This window comes from Benincasa hispida, chromosome 11 (genome assembly GCF_027475165.1).
Source record: "Benincasa hispida cultivar pf3 chromosome 11, pf3_genome.v1.1, whole genome shotgun sequence".
NCBI lineage: Eukaryota > Viridiplantae > Streptophyta > Magnoliopsida > Cucurbitales > Cucurbitaceae > Benincasa > Benincasa hispida.
The window spans coordinates 23,410,216-23,434,457 of record NC_143488.1 but is presented as its reverse complement, the minus strand read 5'-3'; the positions used below and the strand labels follow the sequence as shown (position 1 = coordinate 23,434,457).

General features: G+C 33.6%; 2 protein-coding genes and 1 non-coding gene across 5 annotated transcripts; all 3 read left to right on the top strand.

Moving 5' to 3' along the window:
• Window positions 1–353: 353 nt before the first annotated feature.
• LOC120090267 (G-type lectin S-receptor-like serine/threonine-protein kinase At4g27290) lies at window positions 354–4,206 on the top strand. Of its 3 annotated transcripts, XM_090306818.1 has the most exons (8): window positions 354–529; window positions 629–1,854; window positions 1,955–2,089; window positions 2,527–2,657; window positions 2,742–2,952; window positions 3,064–3,301; window positions 3,387–3,534; window positions 3,626–4,206. In XM_090306818.1, exons 2-8 carry the CDS (start codon window positions 849–851, stop codon window positions 3,929–3,931), a joined length of 2,175 nt encoding a protein of 724 aa, XP_090162944.1. In that variant the 5' UTR covers window positions 354–529; window positions 629–848; the 3' UTR covers window positions 3,932–4,206. The 3 variants fall into 3 exon arrangements, with proteins under 3 accessions (XP_090162944.1, XP_038903762.2, XP_038903761.2); XM_039047834.2 differs by lacking the exon at window positions 354–529 and having other exon boundaries at window positions 537–1,854; window positions 3,450–3,534; XM_039047833.2 differs by lacking the exon at window positions 354–529 and having other exon boundaries at window positions 537–1,854.
• Window positions 4,207–5,905: 1,699 nt separating this feature from the next.
• On the top strand, window positions 5,906–5,977 carry TRNAH-GUG (transfer RNA histidin (anticodon GUG)). Its single transcript has one exon. It is a non-coding gene; the product is annotated as a tRNA-His (tRNA).
• Window positions 5,978–23,053: 17,076 nt separating this feature from the next.
• On the top strand, window positions 23,054–23,746 carry LOC150032498 (uncharacterized). Its single transcript, XM_090306929.1, has 2 exons — window positions 23,054–23,411; window positions 23,478–23,746. Exons 1-2 carry the CDS (start codon window positions 23,054–23,056, stop codon window positions 23,744–23,746), a joined length of 627 nt encoding a protein of 208 aa, XP_090163055.1.
• The last annotated feature ends 496 nt before the right edge of the window (window positions 23,747–24,242 follow it).

The window sequence follows — 24,242 nt, the reverse complement described above, 5'->3', positions numbered from 1 at the left end:
ACACGTGTAGTATCTGTAATAATATTGATTCCCCTCTATGGGTAAAGCAAAGAATACAAAAATATTCCGGCAATCTATCGTTTTCTTCCCTTCTTCTATTCTTCTCTAGTTATTTGCAAATCTCAATCCTAACAATAAGTGAAAATAGATGTATTTGAACTTCTAATCTCTTGATTGAAAATATATTTATTTAACCAATTGATTTATACTCTAGCCCTAGATTGGTACATACATCCATTGCTAAGCATGTAAAATTTTCTAGAAGGGGTATGCTTTGGCATTATTAGCGGAAATTTTTTCATACGCAAAAGTCATTTCTTGATAAAATGATGACAAATCAACTGGTCACCATTGCTGATGGTTGCCGTTCTGACCGACCAACTCCACTCGATGAGCCGCACAATTTCCTTGTTGATGCCCTCATTGTCAAAGAAAAAAAAGCTAGTCAATCATCGTTTTCCTTTAGGGAGTGTCGTGCTAGTCGGTCTACAACGACTCCATTGAACTCGTAACATTTTATTGTAGCACGGTCAGTATTTTATTGAGGGTTATACTCATGGCTGCTCATCGATATGAACTCTTTCTCTGTAATACTCGTGGCTTTTAACTTAGTCTTTCTTCTCTTCAGGTCTGTAGCTATCTCCGATTCCTTAACGACTCAAAACCCATATCTCAGAGATGGCCTTAGTTTGGTCTCTAGAAATGGAATCTTTAAATTGGGTTTCTTCAGTCCTGGACTTCCCGGCAACCGTTACTTGGGAATCTGGTTCAAAAATCGCCGAGGTCCGACCTCTGTTTGGGTTGCGAACAGGAGAAACCCCATTAATGATTCTTCTGGTGTACTGGTGATGAACATTACAACAGGAAATCTTACACTCTACAGCCATAATTCCACTGCCATTGTTTGGTCCGCCAGGTTACTGAGAAAAGTCCCCAATGGGATACTCCAATTATTGGACACTGGAAATCTTGTACTGAGGAACTGGGAAGATGAAAATCCCCAAAACTATTCCTGGCAAAGCTTTGATTACCCTTCCGACACTCTCTTGCCTGGAATGAAGCTAGGCTGGGACTTGAGAAATAACATAGAAAGAAGATTAGAGGCTTGGAAGAATCTAAATGATCCATCTCCTGGAGACCTCAGTTGGAGGATGGAGCTTCATGAATATCCCGAGACTGTCATGTGGAGAGGTTCCAAAAAGTACGTTAGGCATGGCCCATGGAATGGTGTGAGGCTCAGTAGTAGACCACTAGCCGCAGCGCCAATTTTGAACTTTAACTTTGTTTCAAATGAGGACGAGGTTTATTACCAGTACTCTGTTGTAAATAAGTCTCATTCAGTGATGTTGGTGCTGAACCAATCGAGTTACATGCGAATATTATACTTGTGGTCTGTAGCTGAAAGACGGTGGAGAGTTTACACTTCATTACCAAGAGATTACTGTGACAATTATGCCCTGTGTGGCCCTTATGGATATTGTGATATAAGAGTCACTCCATCTTGTAAATGTCTAGAAGGGTTTAAGCCAAGATCACCTGATAGTTGGAGGACAGGGGAATTTGCGGACGGTTGTGAACGAAACAAACTGATGAACTGTGGTGAGGAAGTTGGGTTTGCACAGGTCAGCCAGTTGAAATTGCCAGACACAAAGCATACTTGGGTCAACAAAAGCATGAATCTTGAAGAGTGCAGGCAAAAATGCTTGAGAAATTGTTCATGTATGGCTTACGCAATGACAAATATCAGTGGCAGTGGCAATGGCTGTGCCTTGTGGATTGGTGATCTAATTGACTTGAAACTGATCCCGGACGCAGGACAGGATTTATATGTCAAAATGCTGGCATCAGAATTAGGTAAAGGCTTATGTTAAATTTCAGTAATGTTCAACAAATAAACATTGATTTGAATGTATACTATATGGTAATTGATTAACCTTTCCTTTGATGGGAAAAGTCAAGCATAGGGAGCCAAACAAAACTGGGAGACTGAATCCTAAGGTGAAGATTGCTTTGTTTGTGATTTCCGGTGTAGGTTTGGTCATCCTCTGCATATGCGTATACATTTTCAAAAAGAGGTCAACCTTCAAAGGTAATCGTAATTATTTCTCAAACCATCATTATGCAACACATTCTGCCATTGAGCCTAAAATACTCTTATTTCAATGGATTGCCTTTGAAGAAACAGTCAAACAAATATGCTAAAATTGAAAATTGAACAAATTTTGAGAAGATAGCTTAAAGACTGAAAATCGAGGTTGCAATTTAAGTTTACTTTTTTCTTGCCCAAATTCTTATTCTTGATAATTGTTTTGTATCATTTGAAATGATCTTTACATGAACTTCCAAAACTTTTCCAGGATAATTTTTTTCCATCACGTTCATTACACTATTCAAATATGAGCTAACAATAGATTGAATTTTTGTTTCCAACAAAGTTTTATTTCGGCTTCAGTAGATTGAATCCATTCTAATTCAGTCAATGTTACTCAATATAGATGTCAACGTTGACTAACCTTCAAATTGCAGATGACCATGAGAAAATAGAAGCTCAAGACCTGGAGCTTCCCTTGTTTGATCTATCCGTGATTAACAGTGCCACAGATAACTTCTCACTTAATAATAAGCTAGGAGAAGGTGGCTTTGGGCCGGTATACAAGGTAGTTATTTTTATGTTAATTGATTTGACCCACACTTTTTATTCTTTTAAAATCAGAAATATAAAGGAAATTTTGAATTTCCAGGGTAAGCTTACAAATGGACAAGATATTGCAGTGAAGAGACTTTCGCAGAGTTCTGGACAAGGAACGAATGAATTTAAGAATGAAGTAAGCCTGATTGCAAAACTGCAACATCGAAACCTTGTAAAGCTTCTTGGTTGCTGCATTCAAGGAGACGAGAAAATGCTAGTTTATGAGTATATGCCTAACAAAAGTTTGGACTTCTTTATATTTGGTAAGAATACTTTGAAACATCCTTCTTTAATTTGTCACGTTAATTGAAATATATTGTGCCTTAGTGTTTACCTTTCACATTTACAAGACTAAGTAAATTTTAAATTGACAGATCAAACACAACGTCGATTATTAACCTGGTCAAAACGGTACTGCATTATTTGTGGAGTTGCTAGAGGACTCATGTATCTTCATCAAGATTCTAGATTGAGGATTATACATAGAGATTTAAAAGCAAGTAATGTTTTACTTGATGTGGATATGAATCCAAAAATCTCTGATTTTGGGCTAGCTAAAACTTGTGGTGGGGATCAAACAGGAGGACGAACATTAAGAGTGGTTGGAACTTAGTAAGGAAACCTCAATATTTTCCTCAAACATCTTGTTTTTATGCTTTGTCAAATTCACGGATTTTAAAATTATTATTTTCAACAGTGGATATATGGCACCAGAATATGCTTTTGATGGACAATTCTCTGTGAAATCTGATGCTTTTAGTTATGGCATTTTGTTGCTGGAGATCATTAGTGGAAAAAGAAGCAGAACTTTCTGCCATTTGAAAGACCAAAACCTAATTGCATATGTAAGTCCCAAGGATTAATTGTTTATTAGCATTCTTCTTTTCAAAATTCTATGATTGGAAAATTTTGTTGTCTTCATTTCTTGTACGATAGGCATGGCGATTGTGGAAAGAAGGAAATATAGAAGAATTGATCGATGATGCGATTCGAGAAACATGCAGCCTTTCAGAGGTATTGAGATGTATCAATATCAGTTTGTTGTGTGTTCAACAACATCCTAATGATCGACCCACAATGTCATCGGTGGTTATGATGTTAGGCTGTGAAATTCCCCTGTTGCAACCAAAACAACCCGGATTTTTCATAGAAAATGAAGCCATTGCAATGAAAAGTGCCTCAAGTAAAGATAAATCAACTTCAACTAATGAATTGACTATTACGCTCCCTGATCCAAGGTAAGAACAATCAAGGTTTTTAGTTTTTAGTTCAAGCCTAAGAACCTTACTTGATCAAATATTAGCTTGAATGATGAACACTAAATGCTAGAGTTTGTTTCTTAGTACGTGGGTGGAAATCCCACACTTGGAAAAGTTTCTTTCCTTGAAATATTATTGTTTATTAGTTTTCTAAAAAGGAGATTATCAAACTGCATAATAATATTAATATATTATTTTCCATCGTTTCTTGTAATATTATATGAAAAATTAATGATGAAAATTCAAATTTGTCTCGAATCATAGATACCCAAGTATTTGAGTTGCCTTTGGGTGACACTATTTTAAGTTCATATTGTCAATTTGTGTTTAAAAAAATGTCAACTAAAAACTAGCAACAATCTAATCAATTTCTTTTTACATACTAATTTAAATTTAAAATTAAAATATGAAGAACTGTACGGTTGTGAATTACAAGTTTCTGATGTCAATTTGTAGTCTAGGAAATTTGTCATGAAAAACGTCGTTCGCAACACTAAAATTAATTCAAAAAGTTCAAACAAACTACAAAATGTTTTTCTAAATATTGCATAGAAAAGGTGATGTCTAGGAAGAGGACGAAAAAAATGGCCATTGAAAAAAAGAAAAAAAAGAGAAAACTTTGAAGATCCCCTCATTGGTGCTCGCTCTATCACCCAATTGTGATTAGTACTCGTCTTTGTCGTGGTTGAGATTTTATTTAGAAAGTCCAAAAATTTGGTGATTCTTAAAGTTTTTGTGTTGGTCTTTGTATCGATGCTGGTTGAGATATATAGATATTAAAGTAGTTGGCAAAAAATGTAATTTGTAAATGAATTGATTCTTTTCTAACTCAAGATAATTTTTTTAAACTTTTTTTTAAAGGTCAAGAGTGTTAATGCAAAATTTGAAAGTTCAAATATATTTTTGAAATGAAGTATTATTTTGTCTATATATTATGATAAAAGTATTTTTTTGAACCTTCTTAAAGTTTACATTATTAAAACGTCTAAAAGTTCAAAGTTATTTTTGAAATAAAGTAATAATAGTTAATGTATTTTTTAATTTTTTTAAAAAAAGTTTAAAAGTATTATTGAAATTTTTAAAATTTAGTTGATTCAAATGTTTAATATAATAGCCTAAACAGAACCATGAATGTAATTTTCTATATTATTATTATTCTTTATAATTGGGTTATAAAGTTATCATATACATTTAGAAGTCTACCCACATGAGTTATAAAATATGGATATAGCCCCCTTCCAATATATAAATAAAAATATACTCTATTTTTAATAATCACTCAATACAAGTATTTCTAGTTCAAACGCCAAATAGAGAAATAATATAAATATTGGTTAGAATATTGCTTTCGTATTTTTTTTTATTCCATTTTAATCTTGTACTTTTAAGTTTTAATGGTTCCAATTCAGTCCTTTAACGTTAATATTTTATGGAAATTGATAAATAATAATAATGTTGATGCATCATATTTATATTTCCAATTATTATTATTTATAGATTTTCTATATTTTTTAAATCTATATTTATAGATTTTTTTCTATAACGGTTCAAATTTTTAAATCTAACCATTAGATTTTTTTCTATAATGGTTCAAATCTATGAATTATCAATTTAAATATAGATAACAAATTCAGTCCTTGAACGTTATATTTCCAATAACGTTAGGTTTTTTATTTTTTTTTTAATCAATTTATAGATTTTCTATAGTTTTTAATTTGATAAATGTTATCATTTTTTACAGATGATTTAAAGAATCAAGCCAAATTTTTTAAAAATAAAAGGTTTTAAAAAGTTGTTTTGTTTTTGGAATTTGGTTAAAAATTCAATCATTATCTTAAAAAATAAAAAGAATGGGAGGAAATATGGTTAATTTTAAAAACTAAAAATAAAAAACGGAATAGTTACCAAAATGGTACTTTAATAATTGATACATTATTTATAGTTCTTAGATTGTTGTGTGGCTGTAGTTTAGTGGTGAGAATTCCACGTTGTGGCCGTGGAGACCTGGGCTCGAATCCCAGCAGCCACATTTTTAAATTTTTTTTGCCCTTAAATGATTTGAATGAGATTGAAAGCTTTGAGTTGAAGTGGTTACAGTTTATGGTAAATATTGATTTCATCATAAAACAAATTATAAACTAGTGCAATAGCCTTTTAAGGAAAAAAAGGTACAAACTACATTCCAGAACAGTAATTCAATTCTCAGTCCCAAGAAATTCACAACATTTTGTTTTTTAGGAAAAATTATTCATTTTTTTTTCTTAAGAAAAAAATTTCATAACCAAATATTTTTTGTGAAATTTTTTAGGTTTGAATGAGTCATTTTCAATATAATTTTTATTTAAATAAAAAATAAAATTTTCTAATAAAAATAATAATGTTATCCATCGTTGGAGTTGAATTAGTTGTAACTCACTATTGGATGATAAAATCATTTTCATATATCCAAGTAAACAAATTATAAAATTAATCTAACCATGATGATAATATTTGTCATGTTACTATTTACAATTTGAAAAATCATCCACGATAAATATAACAATAAATTTCGCTTTCAATGTGCAAGCCAATCAAGATGTCAATTTGTAGTTTGGTATAATTGTCACAATATTTGTCGTTGCAATATTAAAATTAATTAAAAATATATAAATAAACTACAAATTATTTTTTTACCGTGCAATTGCGAGGGCATATATGAAAATCAGTATAATTGTTGCCCAAGTGTAATTCACCTTTGACAATTTATCTTTTAACTTTTTCACATTTGAATTTTTAATTTGGTCATATAGATAAATATATCATACAATAATTAAAATGATATACTAAAAAAAAAAAGCTAAAATTCAATAAATGATATGATAATTGGATAACAACTAAAATAGTTTAAAATTTTAAAAAAAATATTCGGGTAAGAAAACTATTTAGTTGTGTGCAGTCCAAGCTGCATTCAATATAAAATTGTTAAGTGGCAATTTTATTTCTTTAAAATATTTTTTTCCTTTTTTGTGTTTGTGGTAAAGAAGTGGAGAACACAAAGGTTAGGTACAACTCACTCTTCAGATAAAAAATACTATATTTGCAAGTACATCTAAAAATGAAAATATATATTATATCTAAAGAACAAATCCACAAGATATTGAGTTCTTATTTGAATATTTAGTTACATGTATCTAGAAAGTTAGAGATTTCTAGGGGCATATCTTCAACATTCTATATGTGACGAAGGTGTGAGCGGCTATAAATATGATGTTTTACATTTTTTGCTATTTTTCAAAACCAAACAATAAAATCTATCATACAGTCAAATTTCTCTGAAAGATAAGGTTGAAAATCCAGAATAGTTAGAAATTGTAAAACTGGAATTGAAAAGGCAAGAAATTGAAACAACCAGACGACATGTGTCGATGACTTATTTGCGATATTCGGTAATATATCTACAAACTTTTGGCAACTTTTTGAAAAGCACTAAAAAAGTGTTTTCTTAAACTTAGAATTTTGTTGGTTTGATGGATAATTAGTATTCGTTGATGCTTTTCTATGTTGAATTTATAGAACTGAGCATTCAAGCGAAATTAGTAGAGTTTTGAAGAAAATAGTCTTAAGAAGGGCAAAATAGTGCTAAGACATGAAAAGAGGTCAAATGGAGACGGAAATGACCTTAAAGTAGTGCCACAACGCTAGGCTTGGCACTTTAAGGTTGAGGCCATAAAATAGGGCAGTGATACAATGCTAAACTCTAGCCTTACAGTACTGCAATACAGATTCATGGGCTCGTCATTTTAATTCAACAGTGTTGTGGCACTGCTTTTGTTGCTAAGGCACTGTGACATTTCCAACATTATTTAAAAAATCTTTTCATTCAGAATTAATGGAGTTCGATTAAGGCCCTCTACAAGGACGATCGGGAGTCGATTTCTAGGCAAAGACGAACTTGGAGCTTTAAAGAGTTAAATGATCAAAGAGACCATTTGAGGTGAATTTTTGGAAATTGGTTATTCACACACTATACGATTGTCTCACACGATGTCCTAACAATTTTAGAGAGAACAATAAAATAACAGAGCGTAAATCAAAGATAAACACAACGAGATTGCTGATTGGAAAAGATATTCCACAATATATATATATATATATATATAAAAGTCAAGTAATTTCATTGTTGTACTTATCTGTAAATAACCGCGATTACAGTGACACCCATACAACCTGACTTAGCTGATCACCTAGGCTTCCCCTAGATGTGAGACTCCCTCTCTCTTGAACTTAGGCTCCCCCTAAGTGTGTGAGACTCCCCCTCACTTGATGATATCTTTCCTTCTACTTGTAAACTCCTTTACATGAGAACTTAGGCTCTCCCTAAATCTTGAGAACTCCCTTCTCGATGAATAATACCTTAGGCTCCCCCTAAGGTTTGAGAAATCCTTCTCGATGAAAAAAGTCTTGGGCTCCCTCTAAGACTAATCAACCTTCGTGATTTGAAGTAAGAACAAGTGAAGAACACACCGCCAGAAATAGCTCAAAGAACTTCTACTAAAAAACAATGTAGTGTTGTAAGAATTCTGTAAAGCTCACATAATAATCTTACAAATAATTGATGTGGCAACCCTAGTATGAAGACTTCTTGGACTTATATAGCACAACACAATGATGGAAAATATTCCCACATAAAATCATTAGCCCACCATAAAGGAAAACATCCCAAATAAAATATTCTGCAGAATAAGTTAAATAAGAAAAGAAATATTTTGCATATTTGACATCTAAAATAGCATCATTTGAGACAAGATCCACCAAAGAAAAAAACAAAGACAACTTCTAAAAGCCCAAGGGGTCAATGCCAACTACCTAAAAGAAATATAATTAGGCAATATCACATTTCTAACAAACTACCAAATATATAATTTCTTTAACACTGGACATATTAAACACTTCCAACCCATACCAACAATTAACAAGGGTAGACAAAAAATAATAGAACTGTTAAACCATAGTAGTATTAAAGGTCCATGCAAAAATAAGAACAAGGCTGAGAAAAACAAGTCTCGACCCACCAAAGACAAAAGATATCGAAACATAAACAACAGTCCAAAGACCGACAACAGGCCAAACACCAAACCAAACGTTTGCATCTGTTGTCATCCAACCATCAGACCAAGCCAAAAAAAAAAAAAAAAAAGTCAAAATGGCAACCAATCAACCAACTCTCCCTGGCTTAAAGAAAATATTTATGAAGAAGGCCCAACACAATCAGAATCTTCCCCAACCTACCTCATCAAATTCACCAACATAGTAAGTACACACTTCCATCAGAAGCATGATCTATAACATCATTAGCATTTTAATCTCCTCAGACAAAGAGTGCATAAGATGATGACCAAAGGAAAAGGCAACCAAATCTGCACTTGGGGCTTCCTCGACAGTACTAGGAGAAGAAGGAGTAATGTTTGGAACAAAATGCCCTTGAAATAATTTGTAGTTGAAATTCAACATCCCAAGATTGGCACTAATAGGTTCAGCATCTGAGAGCAAGTCAAGCTTCTAAGATAGCATAATTCGACAAATCAATCTTGGATAAGTAATGGGTAAGCTCAAAGCTTGTGATCCAATATGCCTTCATAATTATCCAATGACAAAAGCTCGATAGTCAAAAGTAGCACTTTTTCCAAATTTATATAACAAAGTAGCCAAAGCAATTGAAAAACTAGAGTGTGAGAAGGAGGACACCAACTGGCAATCCTAATGTAAAACAACACAACATATTCAACATGTAGCTCAACAGAAGCAAACTGTCCAGTCTTAGGCCAAACATTCTTCAAACCTTTATATTAATTCAGAAACAAAATATTTCACAGAAGAACACAACTCATGTGTGTTAAGGGAAACATTCCTATCAAGAAAAGAATTGATCACAATAGTAATAAAAACAAAGTTGTAGCTTCTGAATAAACCCTTCGAAAGTCGGGAGAATTGGCATCATCAAAAGCAGGCGAGATATTCATAATAAATTCTCTGACAAGTCTAAGATAATAGGGAACAAGGTTCAATATAGTCCCTATTATATCAGCTTTGATAATCAACTCTATGATATCAAGACATTCTTGAGCCTTTTCTGACAAACCTTTTCAGCAAAAATCTTCCTCTTAGTAACAAACTTTCAAAAGAAAGCACTTTCCTCAGAGTGAAATGAGGCACATCAAGAGGCACAAAAGGAATAGAGGTAGGATTTAACTTTTTCTTTTGACCTCGTGTATATGCACGAGCGGCTGTCCCTTGGACATTTTCAAACTCATCATAAAAACTGTTGATCAACTCCTAATCTGTGGAAGACTCAGATACGTCTTCAGCATCTTCTTCATTAGAATTTTCTTTTAAAGACTCAAACTAATCTTTGCATTTTCTACGACATCTTTCAACTTGGACAACATTTGGCTAAGAGGAACATCATCCTAACTGGAAGAATTTGACTCATGAGGATTACCCAAAGGTTTTGCAGAACTCCCCTCCTTTATCAAACTGGTTATGATCAACATTAATGCTTTCAAGATTACCACTCTCGTCTTACACTTTTTCAACATTCTCACTCGAAGACAACAAATTAGCAGACTTATCGAGCACTTGATTATTTAAAAATTCATTTTTATCAGACCCACCATCAACAACATGAACAAAAGAGAATTCAACAGACCTTTCAACAACACTTTTATTCTTACACACAGACAATAACACAACGAGCTCATTAATAGTAGAACTAGAGACATTCACAGTAACATTACCACAAGAACTCAACTTAGACTCATGAACAACTCGATCAATCAGTTCAGACGAACTAACAACATTCAAAGGAGCGTCAATGCTAGTTCTAGAGACATGAACATTCTCAGTAACAGGACTAGTTTCAAAAGTAGAGGGAAAATTCGGTTTGTTAAAAAAACAGTTCATAAACTCGAACTTCTTTACTAGAAGGTTCACCATGGTCAGAAGACACGTTTTCTTAGAAACATGACTCACAACATGGTAATCTTGTTTAGATTCAGAGGAACTACTAGAAGATGATTTGTTAGAGTTAGCTAAAATTGTCTTACATGATCCTACAAGATCAGTCGTAGTCAAGGCGATTGTGGACAACATGTCAATCTTCCTCTTAACAGAGACTGGAGAACCAACATTTGATCTCTTTCACTTGATGGAACGAGAAGTAGCAAGATTATCGTTTGAGGGAGAATGTAACCCTCGTATTCGAATTCCATAAGCATTGGTAGTAGTCACGGGGATATCTATTTCAACAATCTTCTTTTCATTAGCTTTCTCTTTCAAACGAACCATCTTTTTCTCATGAACATAAGTCTTCTTTCTAATAATCACCATCATGCAAGTATAATACACAAAACAGATCACACGAGTCGTTTAAGTAACGTGGGAAAAAAATATGAACAACCACGTTGGAATGAATTACCGCCTCAATTAATAACTGTCACCTACTTAATTTTAAATTTAAAATAACCACATCATGAAACAAAATGTGGGCCACCAACAGAGAGTCATGGGCTTGTTAATAACCATGCCCAACGCTGCCAAAAACAACACAAATTAATTAGTTGCTATAAATTAATTTTACAAAGGCCCAAACTTGCTCTTAAAAAGCTTCAAATTGAGTTGCATCCAAAACTTTAGTAAAATATGTGCAAACTGATCTTTAGCCTGAATATGTTCAAGAACAATTTATTTATTTTCAACTAGATTACTAATGAAGTGATGTCGAATATTAATATGTTTAGTTCGCTTGTGCTAGACCAAACTTTTTGAAATATTGATCGCACTTATGTTGTCACAATAAAGAGCTATGGCTTCCTGTGGAACATCATAATCTTTTAACATTTGTTTCATCCACATTAATTGGGTACAACCACTGCCTACTGCAATATATTCGGCTTCTATAGTAGATAATAAGACAAAAAAAAATTTCTTGCTAAACCAAGATATTAGATTTTTTTTTGGTCCTCAGCCCAGTCAGCATTACAATAGCCTACAGGAGAGCTGCTAGTGTTAGAAGTATAGAATAACCTGTAATCACTTATCCCATTAATATACTTGATTATTCTCTTTGCTCCGAGAAGATATTTTAATTTGGGGAAAGATTGATTGCAGGGACCAAGATTGAATCCCGACCACAGTGGAAGCGTTCTCGCAAGAGATCACGTTTCATCCCGCAATTCGATTTTTTACAACAAATATAATCTCTATTCTAGGCGGAATAGATAAACATGTAAACTAGCATGCTTCTAGGGAAAAGGGTTAGAGCAGTTCTTACCTTTGTAGATTCCCTAGCGCCACGAACAAGCTTCTCTAAGGTTCCAATGAACGAATCTCCAAGCGGTCTTGATCACGAACAACTCCTTGAGCGATCTCAAACACTACCATGAGAGTTATCTTGTTATTCTCTGGGATCCCAATAGAAGAATAGGTGGTATCCAACTACTGGGAGAAGGAGAGTAGAGAAGATTTGGCTTAGAGAAAATTCTGCATAATAACACAAGAGAATTGTGTATTGTCAGAGTGTCTATACAACCAAAGTGGGTAGTATGTGTACATCCAAAGGGCCATGAGAAGGTCTTTATATAGGAAAGAGTTAAGAATCTTTCCCAATATATCTTTCTTTTCTATAATTAAATAACATTCATTTAGTTAATTAGCCCATTTAATTAAATAACACTTATTTAATTTTTAATTTGCACAATAATAAAATAATCATTTATACATTAAACCCATTTAATGTATATATTTGATTATCATATACATCCCATGTATATGTGCAAAAGCGCTCTATTAAATAATTCATTGTGATTCTAATTCACTTGAATTAAATAATTTGAATCTTATTCAAATATTACTTCTTCATATTTAATTATAGATCAAATCTATAATTAATTATATATTAATCACATCAATATATAGTTTTCTCAAATTAATTTGAACAATTCAAATTATCCCACTTAAGTATCCTCTAGTGAGCTAATGAGGGAACTTGGTGAACCTATAGATTAGAAGCTCCAATGATATGGGATTAATTGGTCAACTTCTTTAATCAAGTTAATCAATATTCTTAACTGTGGGTACACTCCATTAAAGACCCACAACTGCACTCTTCTCACCACAACTATATTTCTATGTCCTCGGATATAGACCAATAACAGTGAATTAATCATTCATAAGTGTTTGTAATTCCAATTGGATCAAATTATTGTTTTACCCTTTGGTTACCTCTGGCTCCTTAAGTACCAGTGCTCCCCACTTGGTCTCGTCCTCAAAATGGTACACATATTGGGTCGACGATCTACCCCCAAAAAACCAAACTCTGCCTCCTTCTTTTTCTTTTCGTATTATTTTGCTTACTATAAGCATTTCCGATTTTAGCTAAGTTATCGGAGGCCTCTTTCAGCGTGCGTAATAGCTCACTGATCGAGCGCTCTTGCGCCCCTCACCTATGCAGATCAAAGGACAATCCTTCGTGAACAATAGTTCATAATATACTCAAGATTAAGACTAAGTCACCTACGTCATCCTATTGAAATAGGAACCAAACTAGTCGACAGTGTTACATCTAGTGATTACTATTTCGCTGTCCAGTCTTATGCAAACTCATTGCATAGGATACCTTCACTCGCATGCCACCTACATGAACATGTTGGATCATTACATTTATATCAAATACAAGGTGGGTCATATCCATAGTGTTACCAGGATAAGGTACCCAGTCTTATCCCTATACTGTAGACCATTTAGGCTAAATCTTGAGCATTATCACCGTATGTCTCTGGTTGGATTGGTGTCCTGAATCTCTGTTATATTCTCGTAGTTTGTAAACATTGTATAAACAAATTGTTATTAATAAAATAATTGTTATTTTATGAGCATAAATTCAATCTAAAAACTAAGATCCTAGGTTATTTTATATAATTTATACAAGTATGTAGAGACGTACATGTAGAACTTGTTTAAAACAGTTTTATATACATTATAGTAGATGGATAAATTTGGGTACCTATCCTAGTTACACTACGAATACGACCCGCTTTATAGATGTTACAAGTGTGGTAAAGTGCTACAAATGATCTGATCTTAATCATTCATGTAGAGACATATGAGCGGGGGTATCTTATACAGAGAGTTTGTATAAGACTGGATCACGAAATGATTAGTCTTATTATATAACACCGTTAATAGTATTGACTCATATTTCACTAAGATGACCATAGGTGACATGACCTGAATCCTGAGTGAGTTGTGAACTTTTGCCCATGAAGGCGGTCATTTGATTTTTATGGGTGAGAGTGGTCAGATGGCCAACTCAATATGCCTACCATTTTGGGGATTCATCTCACTGGAGAGTTGGAAACACAACTATACAAGACGAAATTCACTTCTTCCCTGATGTCAGGGTAAGTAGATAAATTTCTCTCTTAAAGGCTGAATTTAGGGCTTGAACATTGTGGCCACACCCTCTTTTAGCCCAAAAGAGAGTTGGTCATAGTTAGACTATGACTTATTATTCATTAGAGGAATCAATGGTACTTAAGAAGTTGGATGTAACTATAGGGCCGAAACGGTAATTTTGGCCCAGTTGTACTTACGAACAATTTGTGAAGGGTCATTGCATTATTGACTGGTTATATCCAATAGACACAGAAATATATCTGTACTGTGAAGAGTGCAGCTGTCAGTCTTTAGTGGAATGATCGACAATTAATGGAAGTTGGGTAATTTAATTAAAGATTTTAATTAATTATCCAAGTACCATTGGAGCTTCAATCTACAAGTCCACGAGGTCCCATCTGTAGCTCAAGAGGGATTCAATTGAGAATTAATTTTGGATTAATTTGAATTGTTCAAATTAATTGAGGGAAATTAATTATATATGATATAATTATTTAAATTAATTATATGTGATATAATTAATATAATGTATTAAATACATTATAATATAAAGTATTTTGAAAGGAATTTGAATATGATTCAAATACTGATTATATGAATGAGATTCATATAATTAAATTTAATATAAATATGATTTATGTTAAATATCATAAATAGTTGAGAGGAATTAAATATTTGAATATGATTCGAATATTAATTATATGGATGAGATTCATGTAATTGAATTTAGTATAAATATGATTTATATTAAATGTCATGCACCGTTGAGAAAAAATAATACTATAGGTTATATGTTATATTTGATATAATATATAATGTGTGTGTATATATATATAATGTGTGTGTATATATATATAAATTTCCTTAGAAAAACGTGCAGCGAGGTTGGTTGGTTAAACGATTCATTCTTCATCTTATTCCTCGAAGTTCAACAGAGTAGAGTTCTCTCTAGGAAAAACTTATCCTCATTCCCCTCTCTTCTCTTTTCCCTCTTCCAAAATCCATAGCAGAGCCCACGCCTCCTGCTTATTCTCAATCCCTAAGGAGAATACAGGAGGTTCTATTTTGTGGTGGTGCCATTTGGGTTTTCAAATTAGAGATCTTAGAGAAGAAGATCCTGGTCGAGGGAATACGTGAAGAATTAATTGGCATCAAGGGTAAGTGTCATCTTCTTCCCTAATTCTCACTCAAAAGCACGCTGTAATTTTATGTTTCTTAATGCATATTTTTCTGATATGTAAAATTTATGAATTCTATTAGAACTAAAATGGAAACGATCCCCGCTTCCACTGAAAAACCTTCAGCGGTTTCTCTTTCAGTCTCCACATACAGTTCAAGACTCATAAGGCACCTTCGATGGATTTAGGATGATTACGACAAATTAAACAATAATACAAACAATAACATTTATTGATTTAAAATCTATAACTCTTTATTGATGACAGTCAATTATAAACATTTACTATCTACGAGTTTTAAGGCATAAAACTAAAAAAACTCCCATTTGAACTAAAACTCTAGTCAGTGAGTTATACACAATCCAAAGACGACATTATTGTAAATAAATACAATAAACTAGGGCATCCATGTACCTATTACACATCTCCCACTTTTCCTAGATTATCCAATGTACATGTCTCGTAGACCTAGATTATCTAGATGACCCTTATACACTTTAGCCGAGAGAGTGCCTTCGTAAATAAATCAGCACTAGCTACTAGCCCACTATTGTCACAATATTAAGGGATGGGTAAGTCCATATTTGAAACCATTACAAATCACTTAGAAACTTTTTTAGCCAAACTTCTTCCTTTTTTTGCTTCACAAGTAGCACATACTCAGATTCCATAATGATTCTTTGCAATACATCCTTGCTTGGTGTTACACCAAACTACAACTCTCTTGTTCAGGGTAAACACTGATCCTGACATGGATTTTCCCGAATCCTTGTCAGTTCAAAATCAAAGTCAATGTATCCTATAAAGATCAAATCTTCAGCTCTATACACCGGCTGGTAATCCCTCGTTCTCCTAAGATACTTGAGGATGTTCTTAACACTGTCCAGTGGTCTAACCCTGGATTGGACTAGTACCTACTGATAATTCCTATTGCATAACAAAAGTCTAGCCTACTGCAAAGCATATAGGGAATATATCCTCAACTTGTTAAGGTGTCTAAGGTCACTATTCCTTTAAGTCAGTAAGGTACCCTACATCATTCCTAATGAGTAGGGTATCATTCACATAAAGTATTAGAAAAGTTAGTATATCTTTGATGATTTTCTTATAGATATAAGGTTCATCAACATTTTGATCAAAGCCAAAAGATTTGATCATTGTATCAAATCTAATGTACTAAGATTTGGATGCCTATTTCAACTCATAAATGGATCGATTCAGCTTGTAAACTTTTTGCTCCTGACCTTGGGCTATGAACCCTTCAGGCTGAGACATAAAGATATCCTTCTCAAGATTTCCATTCAAAAGACCAGTCATGACATTCATTTGTCATACCTCATATTCATAATATATGGCTATGGACAAGAGAATTCTTTTAAACTTAAGCATAGCAACAAGGGCAAAAGTTTCCTCATAATTAACCCTTTCCCTTTGGATATAACCCTTTGCTACAAGTCTAGTTTTGAAGTTCTATACCTTCCCAGCTACATCTCTCTTTCTTTTGTAGATCCATTTACACCCTATGGGTTTGACCCCTTCAGGTAAATCTACAAGCTTCTATACTGAATTGGAATAGATAGACTCCATTTCAAGGTCCATGGCTTTGACCCATTGGTCCTTGTCTACGTCATTCATTGCCTGTTTATAAGATGATGGATCATCTCCACCATCATCTGGTATGACAACTTGAGTTCCAGTTAAACCCAACTAATGGTCAGGTTGTATCACAACTCTCCCACTGTGTCAAGGCACTTTCAATGATTGAGAAGGACGAGACTGACCTGAAGTGCTGGCTTCTTCATTAACTCTTGATGAAGGACCAACTTCATCAACAACCCTCATTGATTCTTTAGTAGCTTCATTGAATATCACTTTACAACGTGGATTATGATCTTTCATGTGGTCTTCCTCTAAAAATGTAGTGTTTGTCGATACAAACACTTTATTTTCTTGAAGTCAAAAGAACAGATCACCTCTCATTTCCTTAGGGTAACTCAAAAGGTGTTTCAGAACACTCTTCGAGGGAACATTGTTCAAGATGTGAAGTCTCCATTGCATACCCCCAAAACGATTAAGGCAATTGAGCATAGCTCATCATAGAACAAACCATATCCAATACGGTTCTATCTCTTCTTTCTAATACACCGTTCTATTGTGGTGTACAAGGTGCTAAGAGTTGGGATTGAATTCCATGTTCTATCAACTAGTCCTGAAATTCTAAATCCATGTACTTCCACCCAAATCAGATCGAAGTGTTTTAATACTTTTACCTAATAGGTTTTCAACTTCAGCCTTGTACTCTTTGAATTTTTCAAAGGCTTCAGACTTATATTCCATTAGGTATAAGTAACCATACCTCTAATATTTATCTATCAATAAGATGAAATATTCGCACCCTTTTCTATCCTTTACATTCATTGGACCAAAAATATCTGAATGTATGAGCTCTAAGGGCTCTTTGACTCTATAACATTTTCCAGTAAAAGGTCTTTTGGTCATTTTTCCTTCGAGAAAAGATTTACATGGAAGTAATGAATCATCTTCTATCTTTCTTAGAAGTCCATTCTTTACCAATCTCCTAATCCTATCGAGATTTATGTGGCCTAGTCTCAAATGCCAAAGGTATATTTAATTGTTACTTGGAGAAATTCTATGCCTTTTACTTTGAGTATTAGCAGTTTTAAACATCTCATGATTTAAAAGTACTTTTGATTAGTTGGTCTTAACACATATAAAGTCTTCTAGTTTACCTGAACAAATAATTACATCATTTTCAAAATGAACGCTTCATTTGAATTAAAAAAAAAAAAAACAAAGTATGATTGTTAGGAAATAGAAACAAGGTTCCTCTTCATCTTGAAAAAATGTATAAGTTTTCTAAAAACAAAAATCTATTTCCAAAAGATAACTAAGTAGCTCCCACTGCACCAGCTAAAATGGCGTCCCCCGTTCCAAACTTGAGTGTCATTTCACCCTCTTCTAGCTACTAAAAGGAACTAATCCCCTGTAAAGAAAAACAAACATGATTAATGGCTCTTGAATCAAGTATCCAGGCATCATGGTCATTTGCTACTAAACAAGTTTACAGGACTAGTAAATTATATTTACCTTCCTTCTTTTTCTTCTTCTCAGCAAGGTACTTGGGGCAATTGTGCTTCCAGTGACCATCCACATTACAGTGGACATATTTGTCCTTTTCAGCCTTAGTTTTGCCCTTGCCTTTACCAATAGCGGGAGCCTTCCCCTTTTCTCCTTTTTTTTTTTTTTCTAAATCCTCTTTGTATCAGAAGTTGAAAGAACATACTTAGTTCCTAAGGGTGTGTTGGGTTTTATGTCCTAAAACTCATGGTTTGTAAACAATAGAACTTATTCTGAAAATTCAATAAGTTGTTATTGAATATATGAATTGCTTATTTCATTTTAGAAATAAATCCAATAAACTAAAAGATCCATGACTATTATATGAGTACTTAAAATTTATGTGGAGACATAAAAGTGGATCAGGTTCAAGTAAATAGTCAAAATGATCTAGTATATGAATAAAGTTGGTGCCTTATTCTGATAACACTATCAGATGCGATCCACTCTGTAGTTGTTACAAGGAGTTGTAAAGTGCTACAAACGAAGTGATCCTAATTCGTACATGTAGTGACATGAGAAATGGGGGCGACTTGTGCAATGAGTTTGCACAAGATCAGACCACGAAATAAGTCACTCTTACTTCATAACGTTGTTTACTGTTTAAGACTGACTATTTCAAAACGATGACCTAGGTAATTTGACCTTAATCCTGAGCTAGCTATGACTATTTATTCAAGATTATCCTTAGATTTGCATAAGTGAGGGTTGACTCAACAACGCCGGCTCAATAAGCCTCCCATTTCATGGGTAAGATTGGGTAGATAGCTGGAGACATATGGTGCAAGATAGAATTCACTCCTACCCGCTTTTAGGGATAGTAAAGAGATTGTTCCCTTAAGTGCTAACTCCGGGTCTTGAAGAAGGGGCCCCACTCTCTCATTAGCCCGAGAGGGACTCAGTTTGATGATTGGATCACAAACCAATTGTTCATTAGAAGATTAGTGGGACTTAAGGAACAAGAGGTAATCTCGGAGGTAAAACAGCCTTTCATCCCAACCGTTATTATGAACAACCTATGAAGAGTTAACTTACTAATCATGGTTATATTGAGTTGACACAATATATCTACAGTGAGAGGAGTGCAACTTTGGTATAGTGGAGTGACCTAGTAGTTAACGAATGGGAGTTAATTTGGTGTAAAGAGTTTAGCCAATTAATCTCGAATTGTTGGAGTCCATGATCTGTAAGTCCACTAGGTCTCCCTATTAGCTCACAAACAGATTAGCCTTAGAGTAGCGTGATAAGTTGATTTGAAACGTTCAAATTAGAATTAAGGGAATTAGTAATTATATGTAATATAATTACATATTTAATTTTGGAACTAAACGAAATTGGAGAATCAGTTAATATTTAAATATGATTCAAATGTTAATTTCATGAATAGGGATTCATAAAAGTGGAATTGGTGTTAAATTAATTTAATATTTGATATTAAATTATTAATTTTATAAGAAAATTAATTATTGAATTAGTTTTTTAAAATTAATAAAATTTCATTTTTTTTAAATTGAAATGTTTTTTGATTTTGAAAATCACAAAATTAAAAGAAAAATCAAAGTGTTCTTCACACTATGTAAAACCAGTAACCTTCTCTCCAATTCCCTTCGATTCAACCTTATTTTGAGTCTCACAACTCAATCTAAGGCACCAAGAGAATAAGGGATGACCTTGTGGTGGTTCACATCTAAAGAAGAAGGAGATTACAGCTGAAGATTGTGAATCAAAGGTATTTCAAAGGTTAATGTTAAAACTCTGCTTTTAGTTTATGAGCATGCTTAGTTTGAAGTCAAAATTAATAAATTAGAATGCTTGATGATCATGGTTTGCTTCCGCTTCTTGCTTCTTGAATCTAACAATTGGTATCAGATCATCATTTAAGCATTCAATTCGATTTAACTTTGGCTTAGTGGGTATTTTTTTCATAAATTGTATGAGAATGGTGAACTGATATGTTTTTTTTTCCTGAGTTTTGACATTGTTTTCTTTTCAATTATGTTATAATTCTTGTAACTGGCTCTTGTTTAATGGGCCTTAATGTGTGTTTAAGTGTTTATAATTCGTATGGAGTCATTAGAGTTGCAGTTAGGTTGTAATTGAAGAAAGAAGTGAACAAGGTCAAGCAGCAGGAACTGGATTTTTAGTCACTGCCCAATACTCGATGCTCTAAAACTCGATGTGCGATGCCATACTCAATGAGCAACTTGATGGTATTTGGTGAAATATTCAATGCATGATGCCATACTTGATGGTACTTGATGTTCATACTCGATGGTATTTGGTGAAATACTCAATGCATGATACATACTTGATGGTAATCGATAGCATACTCGATGGTATTTTTTGAAATACTCATTGCATGATACCATACTCGATGGTACTCGATGGAAATGGCATACTTGATGGTATTTAATGAAATACTCGATGCACAAGGGCATACTCGATGATCAATGGCATACTCGATGTTCTCGATGTTTGATGGTATTCGATGGTTTTTGCCCGAATTAGCAAAGTTTTGAGCATTGGAGGTCTGATTTGAGAGGTTCGAGTCCAGTTCAAGGCGGTTCAAGCAATCCTGAAGTGTTTTGTGGCCGATTTTTGCTGATTTTTGTAATAATTAGGCCTTTGCTTGCTTGTAAATGCCAAAACTAAAATCATATCAGTTTGTGTTTAATTATTTATGCATGTGATGTATGTTATAATTAAATAAATACTGTATGTGCATAAAGTATGCCATGTAGATTTTAAATCCTACCATAGGAAGCATGATACATGAATTGAAAGTATGTTATAAAGTGTTATAATATATAGTATGCATGTATAGGGTTTCATATGTTTTAATATAAATGTTATATTAAATGTTGAATGCCTTTGATATATATTATGGATGCTTAGCATGTCTAAAATTTTGTAAGTTGTTATAAAATTGGATTAGACATTTAAAATTCATAACAAAGATAAGTCGCATGCTCACGTAGGTTAATCACCTGTTTTAATAGTTAAAATAGGTCGTCATCTTGTAAAATATGGATACAAACTCAACTGGTAAATAATCCTGTCTAAGGCTGGGGGTTCTTAAATTGATGGTCTACAAAACACCTTCTACTTAGGGATTATGGCCGAATAATTTAGCGTTGTTAACCAGTTTTATGAGCAATAAGTGAGTGGTGTAAGGTTTTAAAATTGGTTTATCACATAATAGGTTAAATCCAAATATAAACGTTATATTTGGATAAAAACCTAGACTTAGGTTGTTTAATTAGCCAGAACAAACCTGAGTAAAAATATGCCCAAATAAATGTTTGGACACTTCAATGGGAGTTTAATAGCATATATGATATGTTATTAGAACACTTCAGTAGGAATTTAGAATGCTTCAGTGAGAGATTAATAATGTATACGATATGTTATTTTTACCACTCTTGTCCCTAAGAGTTCACATTGAGATTCATGCTTCACTTCGTGTCGATTATGAACCTCAACTACTCCATTCGAAAAGTGTTGGCATGAATCAAGATCAGGTGAATAGGGAAAGTTGTTCACAGCAAAATCAAAAGTAATGTTTTGATTTTCATTCTCACGTCCTAAGATGTTCACACCGTGAGATCCATGCAATGCTTCGTGTCAATTATGAACCTCGACTGCTCCATTCGGACAGTGTTTGTATGGGGTCAATATCAAGGTGAATGAAGGGAAGTTGTTCAATGTAAAATCAAATATATGATATACTGATTTCAATTCTCACGTATCTAGAAAGTTCATACCATGACGTCCATACAACGCTTCGTGTTGATTATGAACCTCGACTATTCCATTCGGAAAGTATTTGTATGGGTCAATATTAAGGTGAATGTGGGAAGTAGTTCATAGTAAGTGGGGGAAGGATATGTGTCAACGTGTTCTGTGGTCTCTTTCGTTTGTTTGGACCGTGAGATTCCTATTTTGCGCCTGCTTGTCATCTTTAAGTCGACCTCACTAGTCGTTTAACGATGACTATCCCCTCGGAGGATTGTAATATAAGATTCGGAACAACTCAAACTCCAGAAATGGATAGGATTTCTTAGGTCATTTTCCAATTTTGACTTTCCAATTCGGTAGCATCGTTGGGGCTGACCTCTGAGGTCTGAAAATGGAGGGTTACACTTACGGAGTTACTAAAGTGTTAGTATGTTCTGAAAAAAAAAACGATAACTAAATGACTATCGGAATATGAGTTATTCTAGGGATAGTATTTAGTCAAGAATGTATTGCTATAGTATCATTGCAAAAATAATGGGAATTTTGGGTAATTATTACTTTTCTAAAATATGATTGAGTTTAAAAATAATTCTCTAATAAAATTTGTTTATATTTTCAAAATGACGAGTTCTTTAGTACATCTATTAGCTTCTGATAAACTTATCGAAGATAACTATGCTACGTGGAAATCAAACCTAAATACTATACTGGTGATAGATGACCTACGGTTTATTTTAATAGAAGTGTGTCCTCCCATTCCTAGCTCAAATGCAAACCAAAATGTGGAGATGCATACGACAGATGGATCAGGGCTAACGAGAAAGCCCGTGCCTATATTCTTGCCAGCATATCTGATGTTGGCTAAGAAATATGAGAGTATGAGTACTGTCAAGGAGATTATGGAATCTCTACGCGAGATATTTGGACAACCGTCCTTCTCTCTGAGGCATGATTCTATAAAATACGTTTACAACTACCGTATGAAAGAAGGAGCCTCTGTTAGAGAACATGTCCTGGACATGATGGTCCATTTCAATGTGGTAGACGTAAATGCTATTGTCGTTGATGAGAAGAGTCAAGTTGGTTTTATTCTTGAATCACTCCCGAAGAGTTTCTTGCAGTTCTGTACGAATGCACTGATGAATAAAATAAAGTATAACTTTACTACGCTTCTCAACGAGTTTCAGGCCTACCAAACCATGATGAGAGCGAAAGAATTGGAAGCAGAGGTAAATGTTACTACTGCGGAGAAAAGAGGATTGTCCTCTAAGAAGCCTGATATTGCCCTTCAAAGAATAAGAGTAATCTGGTAAAAAAGAATAAGGGGAAAGGGAAAAAGAAACCTATTGACAGAAAAGGCAAGATAAATGCTGCAGATAAAGAAAAATGTTTCCACTGCGTGAAGAAAGGCACTAGAAGAGAAACTGCCCACAATACCTTGCAGAGAAAACAGCAGAGAAAGCAAGATAAGGAAACTAGTTCATTTAAACTCCAAGTTTTGAACAGGGGTGTATTTCTCAAAACAACCAATGAGAGATGCGGTTGCTGTTAGAAGATAAATTTATTTACTTTTATTACTGTAATGAAAATTCTTTTATCTTTTGTTCGAAACATATTGTGGATAAACTTTTGTTATAAATGAAATGTTCATTAGCAAAAGTTATATTTGTTCTACAGTAAAGCAACTTTTGTTAGAAACAATCAAGTTAAAAGACTTTTGCAAATATTCAGATATTTAAATGACTACAAATGAATAAGGCAAAGAGTTATTTAACCTAAGTAATAAGTTTAGAACATTTGAAAGATTCA

What these genes read in the sequence shown, in the direction of transcription:
- LOC120090267 (XM_039047833.2), top strand. Translation starts at nt 573, where the DNA reads ATGAACTCTTTCTCTGTAATACTCGTGGCTTTTAACTTAGTCTTTCTT. An exon ending in AAAGAGGTCAACCTTCAAAG is followed by an intron (nt 2,090 to 2,526) that starts GTAATCGTAATT and finishes TTCAAATTGCAG; the next exon opens with ATGACCATGAGAAAATAGAA. An exon ending in GCTTTGGGCCGGTATACAAG is followed by an intron (nt 2,658 to 2,741) that starts GTAGTTATTTTT and finishes TTGAATTTCCAG; the next exon opens with GGTAAGCTTACAAATGGACA.
- LOC150032498 (XM_090306929.1), top strand. Translation starts at nt 23,054, where the DNA reads ATGACGAGTTCTTTAGTACATCTATTAGCTTCTGATAAACTTATCGAA. An exon ending in AAAATACGTTTACAACTACC is followed by an intron (nt 23,412 to 23,477) that starts GTATGAAAGAAG and finishes TCAATGTGGTAG; the next exon opens with ACGTAAATGCTATTGTCGTT.